General features: G+C 39.9%; 2 protein-coding genes across 2 annotated transcripts in view; both read right to left on the bottom strand.

The window, feature by feature from the left end:
• The window catches only part of LOC140932201 (uncharacterized), a 214,225-nt gene that overhangs the window by 159,608 nt on the left and 41,250 nt on the right, over positions 1–13,367 (bottom strand). The window lies entirely within an intron of this gene.
• LOC140929965 (uncharacterized) lies at positions 452–6,706 on the bottom strand. Its single transcript, XM_073379642.1, has 5 exons — positions 6,613–6,706; positions 6,204–6,533; positions 3,567–3,917; positions 1,754–1,783; positions 452–1,047 (listed from the first exon to the last, which is right to left on the bottom strand). The coding sequence occupies exons 1-5, from the start codon at positions 6,704–6,706 to the stop codon at positions 452–454; spliced, it is 1,401 nt and encodes a 466-aa protein (XP_073235743.1).

The following is a 13,367-nucleotide window of genomic DNA, read 5'->3' as shown; positions in this document are numbered from 1 at the left end:
TGAATGAATAATAATACATGTTAAAGGTTTTGCTTGCTTTTCCTCTGGATTTTACTGCCACTCACGTTCACTAAGGTTTATATGATATTTAAATAATCGAGTATCGTACATGTATATCAAAGACATTATTTTCACGGTGTTTCATGTAAGTTCCTCACGCGAAACGTACGCAAAGCACAGCGAGGAGCAACTGAAGCGTTTGGACCTTCGGTCGTTGTCAAACGGCGCACTCACTAATGTTTGGTTATTACTAGTATGATAAGATACCCGAGCTTTATTCACAGGAAACTATGATTCCATTGGTGTTTTTAACTATGAGGCGTTGATCCATGAAGAATAGAGAGTCGCCTTTACAAGAAATGAATAATATGGTTGGCTGTGAGCCTTGCTGACACTCACTGACACTTACTTGAGAGCTAGTATTAAGACTAAAATTCAGTTTGGTACACAATTAAGAAGCTTTTCCATCTAGTATTACACTCAACAATTTCTTCTCCCAATCTCGCTTATGCTTCTCAAAATCAAGCCAACACTTTTTGCTTTTCAACGCCCTTGGCAACTTCTGTATCTTTAACTTACTGAACACCACCAGAATCAGTGAGGAGTCTGCAGCGTCTTTCTCCCGCTGGACGGCCATGTGCAGCTCTTCTCGACAGAAGTTGCTGGCGAAATAGTTGTCGGACAAGACAATCAGAACTTTGCGGCTGCTGTAGACGCTGTCTGCCATGTTTTGGACAATGGGCTTTCCCAACTCAAAATCTCTTGTGTGAATGCTGTAGGATATTGAGTGTTTATCGAGAATGGGAATCAGATTTTCATTGACCCACGCACCATCTTTTGAACTGTAACTGATGAAAAGATTATTGCTCTTCATAATTCCTTCTTCAAGGTCACCCGCTCCATGTGGTGAATAGGTGCGCTGTTTCTTTATAAAGAAGTGCGTAGCTATCGCAATCGACACAAAGACGATTGCTGATGAAATAATGATGATAGGCAGGACCCAACTCCTGTGACTGGAAGGCGTGGCATTTTTGGCGGCTACAAACGCTGCGGAAGATCATGAAATGTTATTTGATCCAGTTACGGAGTACCTGTTGCAGTCAATTTTGGAAATTTAATTTCAGCGGACTACTAATACCTTAATTCTTTATAGAGAAAAGACCCTGAAACGCAAATCAACACCCTCGAGCAATCATTAGTTGACGGAAGATCATACAATTTTATCAAACTACAACAAAGTTCCCCTCTTCCCCATTTCAATGTTGTATTTGTCTGAGAAACTTTTGTCACCCAAACCAAAGTTTGGAGAGGGGAGGTGGGAGAACGGTCATTCATTTACCGACAGTTTTTTTATGTTTTTGTTACTTGGTGATCGAAGACGACAGGGAAATTAAATTGTATTCTTTTTATATTGCCAATATTAAAAACAATATATATCTCACGTGACACAGCGGGCCACCCCTGCGAGGGGCGAGATTTATGGGCCAATGTTGCCCGCTCAGGTATCTAATCAGGTAGCTAATCAGAAGACAGCCTCATCTTGAGCTGTCTTGCTTAAAAAGCTCGGGAAGCCAGCTAAATAAAACAAACACTGCTACAAACCCACTGGGGTTTCTCGTCGGTCTGAGATGGTTTTCTTTGCCCTCAGTGTAATCAGTTAGTGCGATATGTAACAATTGTCACAATGCGTAACTTAATTCGACCGTTACTACAAAAGTTACTTCGTTAGCACAATGATTCAACTTTCACTGACCTGTTGGATCTGAAGACGTGTTCGGCACAGCTGAAAATAAAGAATATACCTTCAGCATTTTCTGATCACCATAAATTTCCGTAAAGAGTCAGTAGAGGGGCTGGAGTGAGTAAAAAACTGTCAGGATTGTTAAAATTAATTCTCGTAACTGTTTCTCTTCATTATCTTATGATAGCGAAAATGTCCTGCTCGGTTCGGGGAGAACCATGGGTAAGTAAAAGTTGTAACTTGTAACCTAAAGATGAGAGAAATTTTGGTAATCACGTTACGGTCAGGATGTCCGAACGTCCGTCCACCCTCTGCATGTAAGTCAATATTTACTACATTTACTGCCAACACTATAACAAGACATGGAAAATGACAATATATATACTGTAATAACAAAACAGCAAAGAAGAAAAACACGAATATTCCCAATGTTTCGAACGGACAAGCCGTTCTTCTTCGAGGTTTCATTTGAGTGGTAATACCATGGGATTTCCTCCAAAGACTCAAAAGTTAGAACTACATACTAATTAAAAAATACTGCAATTGTTAAAGATCTGCTGAAGAGGTTTCATTTGAATGGTCACACCATAGGATTTCATGCACAGACTCAAAATTTAGAACTACATACTAAATAAATGGTATCATGTGAAAGTTCTGCTGAAGAGGTTTCATTCCATACACAGACTCATGATCAAAAGTTAGAACTACATACTAAATAAATAGTACACCATTGAGCAGTACTGGGCACTAGTGTAGAATGTGAGAAGACGGAGTAAAAAGTTGGCGAACTACGAACTGACTTTGTGTCCTAAAACGTTATAACCTTGCCAAAGTACTGCTGAAGAGGTTTCACTTGAATCGGTAACATCACACACACAACAGATCGAACGACCTTACGACATTCCATCGGTCATTCTGGCGTTGTAATTAGTGTGCCGGAACACCATGGAACAATACAAGCACGAAGACTCAAACTAAAAAGCAATGATTTTTAAAGCTATCCCAGAAGAGAAACAAGCAGCTAGTGAAGAAAAAAGATGCAGATAATATAAGGAAAGTACTTTGTAAGTCACTCATTCAGTGGTTTTGAGAATTAGCTTTGTGTTACAAGTACCGAGTCGACTGTTTTGGTTCGCTCCGGTTATTCTTTTCTTGCTGTTGAAGTGAAAGTTTAGAAATACAACAAAATACTCAATGTCAGGTCCCTCGGGAAACCAGTTAGTTTTGTTTTCCCTCGAGTCCTGATCTGAGGATTCCCTAGACTTCGTCTCGGGAAACATCAGGACGGACTTTCGGGAAAACAAATTCTAACTGTTTCCCTCGGGATCTGACATTAAGTGTATAATGTGCCGCCCAGCAGGGTATGGTTTCAGGATCAAGAGTCTTAACAGGGTAATACCACTATTAAACGTGGTGAAGAGGCTCGTTTATTTGGGCCGGCAGCCTGTTGCATTTAAGGTCTCAAACAAGGTTGTGAACATTAACAGCGCGCCAGCGATGTTACCACAGTACTGAACATGTCAGTAATGTTATGATAAACACTTAATTCCAGGATCATTGCTACGCCGTAAGCAAAACACCCCCTCCCTGCCCCCTCCTGCTAGCACCGACATAAAGAAAAGAGCAGCAGACGTTGATTGTTTTATTCAAAACCATGACATCAAGTCGTGTTAATACTTCAAATCCCACAATGGATCCAATCAAGTCTTAATTGATATATTTTTTAGGGTATTCCGGGGCGTCTAGCCTGTCATGGGGTGTCCGGGGGCGTCCTGAGGGTGTTCCGGGCCTGTTACTGGTTTTACGGAGATACCCTTTAAATTACCTTCTTCTTCACCTCCTACTCTTAACTCAATGGTGGCCGACTTTACGACTCCAGGACCCACTCTACAGACTGAGTTACAGCTGTACTTCGCCTCGTCATCTTTAGTGACGTTATTAATAGTAAGGATAAACTCTATTTTGCACTTGGTGTCCGTCTTCTTTTCTTGTATTTCATACTTTTCATCGCCTTTTATTAGCACTGAACTGTTGAAACGCAAATGCCTCCATTGTAATTCTAGGCTATCTGCACAGCCATCCGGATCAATTTCAACCAAACATATTAAACTGGCGTTGGAAGACGCACTTGCAGTCACCATGGGAGAGCGAATCTTTGGTTTTTCAGGGAACGGACCTGTAGCAAATATGGTTGCAAATAAAATAAACGTCAATTGACAATATAATTAATTATTTTTACAGACCAAAACGGCAGATTTCCCTACGCTTTTTTATATACTTCAAGTAGTGAAATCCCTACCCGTTCATATACCCGAACAAGTGGCGGATACAGAGCTTCAGATAAGGGAAGGGGCACAGGCGGCCCAAGCTCAGTGTGTGACTTTAATCATTAACACATGTAGTTTCATATTGCGTAATTTAAAATGGCCGTGAATATAAAGGATTTGTATGGGAATTCAGGTAAAAGATTCAAATCGATAAATACTAGCTAGAATGTTTAATAAAATACAGCTTACCGTATTTACTTTGCTTGTTTTTGTTTGCTGTGTGGTTATTTTTCCGATCCATTGCCATTTAAGCGAAATAACTACACAGCAAACAAAAACAAGCAAAGTAAATACGGTAAGCTGTATTTTATAGAAACATTCTAGCGAGTATTTATCGATTTGAATCTTTTACCTGAATTCCCATACAAATCGTTAATATATTCAAAGCCATTTTAAATTACCCAATATGAAACTACATGTGTTAATGGTTAAACTCACACACTGAGCTTGGGCCGCCCACCCATAGCCATTATGTAATGGTCCACGTAAGAACTAGGCAGGCAGAACGCAAAATCGATTAAAAGGTGTTAACTTTTAATTTTTAATTTCAATTAAATGGTGGGTTCTGATTGGCTGAAATCCAAAAATCGACGAAAAAACCAAGAAAAACGTGACAAAAACAACTTTTTTTTAGCTTTATTTCCCCATTCTCCTGTCTTTTACCTCACGGCCAAGTTTCAGCATTGTTGTGTGCGCCAATCAAAAGTTAGAGCGGAAAACGTGCAACACGCGCGTGACCTTGTTGTGAACCATCTTGGATGCGACACTAGAGATGTGAGGAAATTTGTCTTTTGCCCAAAGAAATGTCGTCAATTTCATCGAAATCTACATATTTCCCTTTATCGATTGTTTATTGCTTTTATTCAATGTATTTTATCATCGGAGTGATCGTGAAATTCCTACTGCAGCAGCGTTTGCAGCTGTCCTCAACATGTCGTCGAGTGGCCATGTGGACAAGTAGGACCGAAGCAGTTGTTTATGTTGTCAGGAGGAGATCGCTTTGATTCAGTGATGATTCAGAGTAATTGTGGAGATAAGCTGGGCACAAAGAGTGGAAGCGACAGATTTGTTCTTTATACAGAAATAAATTAAATTTCTTAAAGCGATGTGAAGCCGCCTGATTTGAGCTTATTGAGGTAAGCTGAACCCAATAAATTATCGCATTACCGCATGATGTGACTGTGTAGTTATTTTGTCCTTTTCGAAACTTCAGAATTTTGTGTATCTTTACTCTTCTATAATTCGATTTGTTTTCAATCTAGGCTGTTTCGTCGAGCTAAGTGCAACTTAAGACGAACGAATTGAAATTTGTGATTGTAATTTCGCAACAGTTGTAAGACGGCAGCCGCTTAGTTATAATATATAATACAAATGTAGCTCTCACTAGTTTTGAGTGTTACCCGGTACGAAAGATCATGCAAGTTTGACTGTAACTGTTTCCTTTACTTTTTCTAAGTATGAAAGTAGGTTTTGCGGAGATATTTAGACTACAAATATATCTTCCATGTAAGACTGTCAAGAGAACTTCTTCTGAAACAAACCGAATTCTCCGAACATCCATGAATTTTTTTTGTATGGACAATCGTCTTTTTATTCAAATGCGGGCCATTAGGATAACGCTCCGACATGATTTTATGAAATTGTTGTTCTTTATGGTGGCAAAATAAAACCGCGCTGCTTTGGCGCGTTCGCCATGTGAGCTTGGATTACTGCTGTTTCCGATCACAGTTTTGACATTTCCTTTGTGAAAGCCGAAGTAGCTGTCTTTCAGAAGGTCGCCGATTGATGTATTCCTGTGCCATTTTCATGTAATTTTATATCAGTTTAACTTTGCTCTGGTTTGGCGCCTAGAAATCCTCTAAATTTTAGATATGTTATAGTTTTCAACATATCAGAGCAGTAGACAAAATAAAAAGTTGTTTGAATGACTCTTTTACTATCTTAATTCATTTCTAAAATTCAAATTTCGCGCTTTTCGCCCTATTGACCAATCAGAGCATTCAAATTTAATTTGATTAGAGAAATTAGCACCTAAAAAATAACTGCCGCTATTGCACTGGCCTATTGTTCTTTTGCCTAGTTCTTACACGGACCATTACTTAGGGAATGCCCGACCCCCTCGGGTCCCCACTCACATTCAAGACTCAGTTCGAATATTACAGGTTCAGGACTTGGCCAGCCAGGAATACTATTTTCTGCAATGCACTCGTATTTCCCTTCATGTTTGTCTTTAGATTTACTTATGCGAAGAAAAGAACGTAGCGTGTCGTTTCCCTCTAGCATCTCTGAAAGAGAAAAACCGTCAGAACCGTTGACGATTCGTTTTGCATCTGGTTTGATCTTCCTCCAAATTATGCGAGGTAGAGGCCATCCTCTGAAAGCACAGCAAACTTCTGTTCGACTGTCTGGTGTATACTCTTTTGGGGAACTTGAACAAGTGCCGCTATCAACGTACGTCACTTTACCTAAAACAGTAAAATACTGATATGGTCATGGCACACGTAAATTCAAGGAGGCTGAGGCGCCCATTTCTCAAGGTCTTACCTCTTCTTGTTTGATGCTTCATAACTTTGGCTGTAGTGCATGAAGCAACGCATCTAACTTTGAACTTAATTTTAGAGCCATGCTCTGTTGACATCGCCGCTCCTTAACAACAGGATAATGATGAAATGAAATTTATAAATTGGGAATTTTCTCGAAATATAGCAATAATCTGTTAAAATCCTTTAGTGTCGTAATAAGAAGGTTGAGTATGTCGATCGTCCGGGTTAACGTAGTTTTGAATTAAGGACTGTTGTTGACAGTGACTGACGTTTCGACAACCTGTGCGCTGGCCATCTTCAGAGTGAGTTGTACTTGATTGATCAATTAAGTCGCGATGTTATTGATCGTCTGTCGGTTAAGCAGTGATGTTATTAGCTATGAAGACTCGTAAGGTTATTGGTGCGATCAGTCTTTTTGTCATGGTCATATTTCGAGCTTGGGTAAACTGTGGAATTATATGGCCAAATATAGGGTTAAATTTTCATATATTGGAATGATTTTTACTGGGATATTCTGGATTCTTGCAGCTTTGAGATATTTTTCTTAGATGTGCTAGACCATACTGAAAAAAATAAATATAATGCAGCGCATTCATAACATTATATGATTAACTCCCGGACTAAGCCTATGTCCGCGGCGTTTTGAAGGACCCTTTTATTTTTAGATACATTTTAGAGTACTTTTCCCGCGAAAATGGAAGGTCCGCTCCTCTCATGAGCACATTATAAAGATGTGACAAAGAAGAACTTAACGTCATTAAGGTCAAAAAGGCCATTTTAGGGGTTTTGGTTTTTCTAACTGGTTTGTTAAAATGTACTGGTCAGATGTGGCTCCGGTTTATGGGCTCCTGGTTCTACTCGTGGTTAAAGCGGCGTCTCGTTAATGCAATAACACATGCAAACTCAAGAATTAAAGGAGGGCAACATTTTTAACCAACACGCCTTACGTGCAAAATATATGTGGGTGCATTGACATCGCTCATTTCCACCTGCTGAACTGTTTTGCTGTAATACCATGCCATCATTGGTAAGGTTGCGCCAGTTTATTCCTCTTGTCACTCCGCCAGGTTTGATCGAGCAGTTGAGGGTAACATTAGAGTTTGGATCTACTGTAATCTGATTTACAAGACACTCGCTTGACCGGGAGCAAGATTCTCTTATCTCACAGTCGGGCCTGAAGTTATTCGCAGCTGATACATCTGTAGAGCGAAAGAAGGTGGACAATATATAAATGTTCTGTTAGAAAAAATACTTAACTAACTGTATCGAAAATTATTGATTGAGTCCGAGTTATGATGTAAAGAATTATGTAGATAGAGGCTGCCTCGGTGGATAACAGCCTCCGAGATCAGAATAATTCTTCCCATCATATGGAAGCCGAGTTCCATAATTGTTTTATCATTCATTCAAAATATTTCTAAGTTCTTAACAAGCTTACCTCCTCTCGTAAATTTTCATCAAAAATTTATTTATTTAGTTCGAACGTTTGCGTCTGTGGATGAAATCCTATGGTGTTACCATTTAAAACCTCTTCAGCAGTACTTTCACGTGGCACTATTTATGTGCTTTTTAGTTCAAACTTTGGGTCTGTAAAAGACATTCTAGCTTAATTTTGCACAGTTTTATCGGGGAAGAAAAACAAAAGACAAAACAAACAAAAAATCGGGTGATTTACCAATAACAAATATTTATCATTTTATCTCGTCTACTGTCTCTCGAATAACATTATCATTCATTTCCAATAAATTGCCACTAAACATTTTGTCTCCTCATTTTCATGTCGGAGAGTTGTAACAATGAATGCACAGCATGAGTAGTTTTGACTAGTCACATAATACATTAAACACGTACCTTCGATCAAAAGACTAAATAAAGAAACGAGTACGGTTGATTTTAAATACATTTGCCTCAAACGTCTCCCGATATGCTGTTCAGTGGCCATGTTGCTTGTAGGAATTTTACCTTTGCAGGGTCTCACATGTGCACTACTATCCTGACTGAGGAATAAAACAATATAGCAAGTGCATCATGACTTTTATGAATGCTTTTTTCAATAGTTGAAATTGTGTTTCATCCGTAAAGCCTCTTAAAACCCACGCACATTTGCAATTACGGTAATAGCAAACCAACTGTGAATTATTTATGTCAATTTCAGAGCCATATTATATTTTTCATTTACCATTGCAATCGTTCACGGGTGAAGTTGATAGAATTACAACTTTACTCCTAATAAGCTCGTGAAATAAGGAGCTTGATATTTTCTGGCGCGACTAAAAAAAAATAAGTCATAGATATTGTCTTGCAAAAACATTCTATTTTATCGCAAGATTTGGTGAACTACAAAAACGAAACATTTTCTTTTAAAAGCAGTCGAGTGGGCGATCGATTTGCAAGTTAATGAGTGGCGACGTCTGGACGGACGTGGAAAGAAAATACAAATTAATTGGTTGCTTTTAAGTAGCCATCCATCAAAACCCTGCTTGAAACACAGGCTGTTCTTATCCCTGTACTTAAGACCAGCATCGGAAAGCGGAGAAGAGGCCAATAATTAAAGGTGCTCGCTCTCTTTCGTAGTTTCTCATTTTCTCTCCCTGTTCTCCGGCTCTTCTTGAGCATTTTGTGCATGGGTACAGGAACCGAGTAACAACAGAATTGACCTAAAACAGCAATACTCATTTGGTATAGTCCCCCTCTAACTACAACCTTGTCCACCATTTGTCAAGTCTCGCTGGAATGACACTTAGGAAAAGATAATGGCAGTTACTTCCTTAAGCTCCTGTATCAACCAACAAATACTACAGACTGATCTTCATACATTTCTAAGGATCAAAGTCTTAAAGCATTTTCCCCTGAAGATCATTTTAATGATTCTCATAACCATTCCATTTACCTAGTGATATTGTCAAGAGAAAATTGATGTCGTTTCCTCCCGGGACTAAAGGGGGTAATAGCCAATTTCTATTTCTCTAAAGAGTAACCAAGTTTGTTTTGGATGTAAACAAATATTATCAGGGAGCACCATCTAACCATAATAATTTTTTGGCCCTTTTTTGCAGTCATATCATTAAAACTTGTCAATTGTCAATCCATGTCCATCCTTACCAGCCATTCGTAGCAGCAGACGACGGGAAACAGCTTCAATTGTGCCTAAATAAACTGGACGAATCTTGGAACTCATGATCAACTGATGGGAAAAGCTTTTTTAAAAGATAGCAAGTAGTGTAACATATAGCTCCTTAAATACCAAATGATAAATGCCTTGGCCTCCTATTAATTTAATTTTTCTCAGTTACCCTTGGGAGAATCCTCTCTTACAGAAAACGGAATATGGCTTTTATTGGCGTTTGAAAAATCTGGACTTGACTCTGGACTAGTCCAGGGTCCAGTACAGATTTTCCAACTGGCCAGCTGGCTGGCTTTCAATAGAGGGTTAAAGCTTCACGTATACGGCAAAAAGCAAACGTGAGATTCAAGTTAAGAATTTCTCAAAATAGGAAATGATAAAAACAGCTCAAAACAATTCTTATTCGAGGAAATGCGAGATAATTAAATACAAAATGTGTAATAAATGTCGTCTCCGTCAATTTTTATCAAAATATGAATTTAAAATTAATGAAAATGTGGTCATTGACAAGAGTTTCTTTAATGTAGTAAACCGTATGACGTGGGTTTATAGTTAACATTGGTAGCTTTCACAATTAGCGCCCGTGACACACGTCATTTAAGTTATTTAGGAGACAGATGTTGTTTAACTATCCTCTTAATAGCTTTCTGAGAAGATGGGAAAACTCGACAGGTTAAAAGCATATCCTGCAGAGTTCTAAACGCTGAGTTAAGTGTTAAAAAAAAAAAAAAAACTATTTGTTTTCGTATCTGACGAAGTAAACCGGGGGGGGGGGGGGAACAAAAGGCAGGGGTAAAAGTGTGCCGCCGAAGCCTTCAGGCCCGGACCTGTTTAACCCTGTAAGTCCCAGTGGTGACCAACATCAATTTTCTCCAAAATATATCCACACATTGTCAAGAGATAACGTTATGAGAATTAATAAAATGATCACCAAAATTCTCTCAACTAATTCTACAAGGAAATATACGAAGATCGGTTTGGAGAATTTGTTCCTGGATACTGGGGCTTAAAGGGTTAAGACAAAAATCGTTCATTTCGCTACCCTATTTAAGGCAAGAGACCTCATACTCATGCCGTTTCGCAAACAGAATAAAGCAATTTTTGAAACCACGACCATGAAATTAGATTTTTTTGGAAAAAAACATTGTTTGTAACGCAAATGAAGACCATGCCGCTCACCGCTAAAAGACATTCAAAAAGACATCCTGCTCTAGACGCTAAATAGTAAAACTGTACATCATGCTTAAATCCCAAGACTCCGTTCCGAGAAGGATACTCGCTTAAGGAAAATATCGGAGTGCCCTTCCCCCCCCCCCCCCCCCCCAAATTTAACTCAACACCAAGTGCAATTTAAGGAGCCTCCTGGCGAGGTTGATCTGACAGCCATGAGAGGACACAGAGGCTTTTTACTGGAAATACCATCCCACGAAGTGATGTTTTCTCCGCGGGCAGCTAATCCGACTTAATCCCATTTAATATGTCCGGCGCTCCTCGAAAGTGCGAAAATTTTCTTGTCGTGTATTAGATTTCAGATGCATATTCTTAATCTTCATTTCGCGCCAGAATAAATTAGTTTGCGCGCAAAGTGCTCCTAAAAAAATCACAAGGTTTGTCCCACTTCGAGTCCACCTTCTGGAGATACGCCGGCTTGGTAGCTGGAATACATTGCCTAGGCGAAGATCTGGCATTTTTTCCTCCTCGTCGTATTTTCTTCACAACAAATGTTTATATTTGTAGTGAGAATGCAGCGCATATCGGTGGATTTTACTTCATGCGGCTTGCTACTTCTAAAAGAAGAGTGCCGGATTTCATCGTTTTTTCATGTTTATTAGTGTTGGCAAATGTAAGGTAAATGAACCGACCACTGTAAGGTAAGAATTGAAGTTTTAAATTTGTTACTCGGCGAAAAATCGTGGAATGGGAATTCGTGAAACTAATGAGTATTACCTCTGTTACCTAATGACATGCGATGACTCCTCGCTTTTTCGATGCATAACACGGATACAAGCGATAAATTTCTTTCGCAAAGTGAAGTATAATTTACTTAACGAGACCATTTGACGAATATTTCTTGTTATATGCTTTATTCATATTTGCTTAGCTTATTCAGGCTCGGCATGCCAGGAGTTTGATGACAATGTTTGTGTGCTATAATTATGCTGATAAGTTTTTGCACCTTTATATTGAAACTCATGAGCCAAACGTTTGTTAACTCTAGCAAAACACTCTTCTATTATGGAGGAACGTTTAACGTCTTTTGGGGCCCTAATATGGTGTCAAATTTTTAGGGGAAACAAAGCTTGATTTTTGGCCAAACAGACTATAGCTTTTTTGTCTTTGAAGAGAGCGCGAGGCAAACGTCCGTGAGTACAGTGTAAGCCAGTGATTCTTTAGGTAGAACTAACAAAGTTAACGTAGGCTGCACTTTAGGTGGCGCACCCATGGGTGCAGTGTAACCCAGTGATTCTTTAGGTAGAGCCAACAAACATAGGCTGCACTTTAGGTGGCACACCCATGGGTGCAGTGTAACCCAGTGATTCTTTAGGCAAAGCTAACAAACATAGGCTGCACTTTAGGTGGCACACCCATGGGTGCAGTGTAACCCAGTGATTCTTTAGGCAGAGCAAACAAACATAGGCTGCACTTTAGGTGGCACACCCATGGGTGCAGTGTAACCCAGTGATTCTTTAGGCAGAGCTAACAAACATAGGCTACACTTTAGGTGGCACACCCATGGGTGCAGTGTAACCCAGTGATTCTTTAGGCAAAGCTAACAAACATAGGCTGCACTTTAGGTGGCACACCCATGGGTGCAGTGTAACCCAGTGATTCTTTAGGCAGAGCTAACAAACATAGGCTGCACTTTAGGTGGCACACCCATGGGTGCAGTGTAACCCAGTGATTCTTTAGGTAGAGCTAACAAACATAGGCTGCACTTTAGGTGGCACACCCATGGGTGCAGTGTAACGCAGTGATTCTTTAGGTAGAGCTAACAAACTTAGGCTGCACTTTAGGTGGCACACCCATGGGTGCAGTGTAACCCAGTGATTATTTAGGTAGAGCTAACAAACATAGGCTGCACTTTAGGTGGCACACCCATGGGTGCAGTGTAACCCAGTGATTCTTTAGGTAGAGCTAACAAACATAGGTTGCACTTTAGGTGGCACACCCATGGGTGCAGTGTAACCCAGTGATTCTTTAGGTAGAGCCAACAAACATAGGCTACACTTTAGGTGGCACACCCATGGGTGCAGTGTAACCCAGTGATTCTTTAGGCAAAGCTAACAAACATAGGCTGCACTTTAGGTGGCACACCCATGGGTGCAGTGTAACCCAGTGATTCTTTAGGCAGAGCAAACAAACATAGGCTGCACTTTAGGTGGCACACCCATGGGTGCAGTGTAACCCAGTGATTCTTTAGGCAGAGCTAACAAACATAGGCTACACTTTAGGTGGCACATCCATGGGTGCAGTGTAACCCAGTGATTCTTTAGGCAAAGCTAACAAACATAGGCTGCACTTTAGGTGGCACACCCATGGGTGCAGTGTAACCCAGTGATTCTTTAGGCAGAGCCAACAAACATAGGCTGCACTTTAGGTGGCACACCCATGGGTGCAGTGTAACCCAGTGA

The sequence above is a fragment of the Porites lutea genome, chromosome 3 (assembly GCF_958299795.1).
Source record: "Porites lutea chromosome 3, jaPorLute2.1, whole genome shotgun sequence".
NCBI classification, from domain to species: domain Eukaryota; kingdom Metazoa; phylum Cnidaria; class Anthozoa; order Scleractinia; family Poritidae; genus Porites; species Porites lutea.
Note: the sequence above shows the minus strand (reverse complement) of the source record. Positions and strands in the feature narration are given on the sequence as shown.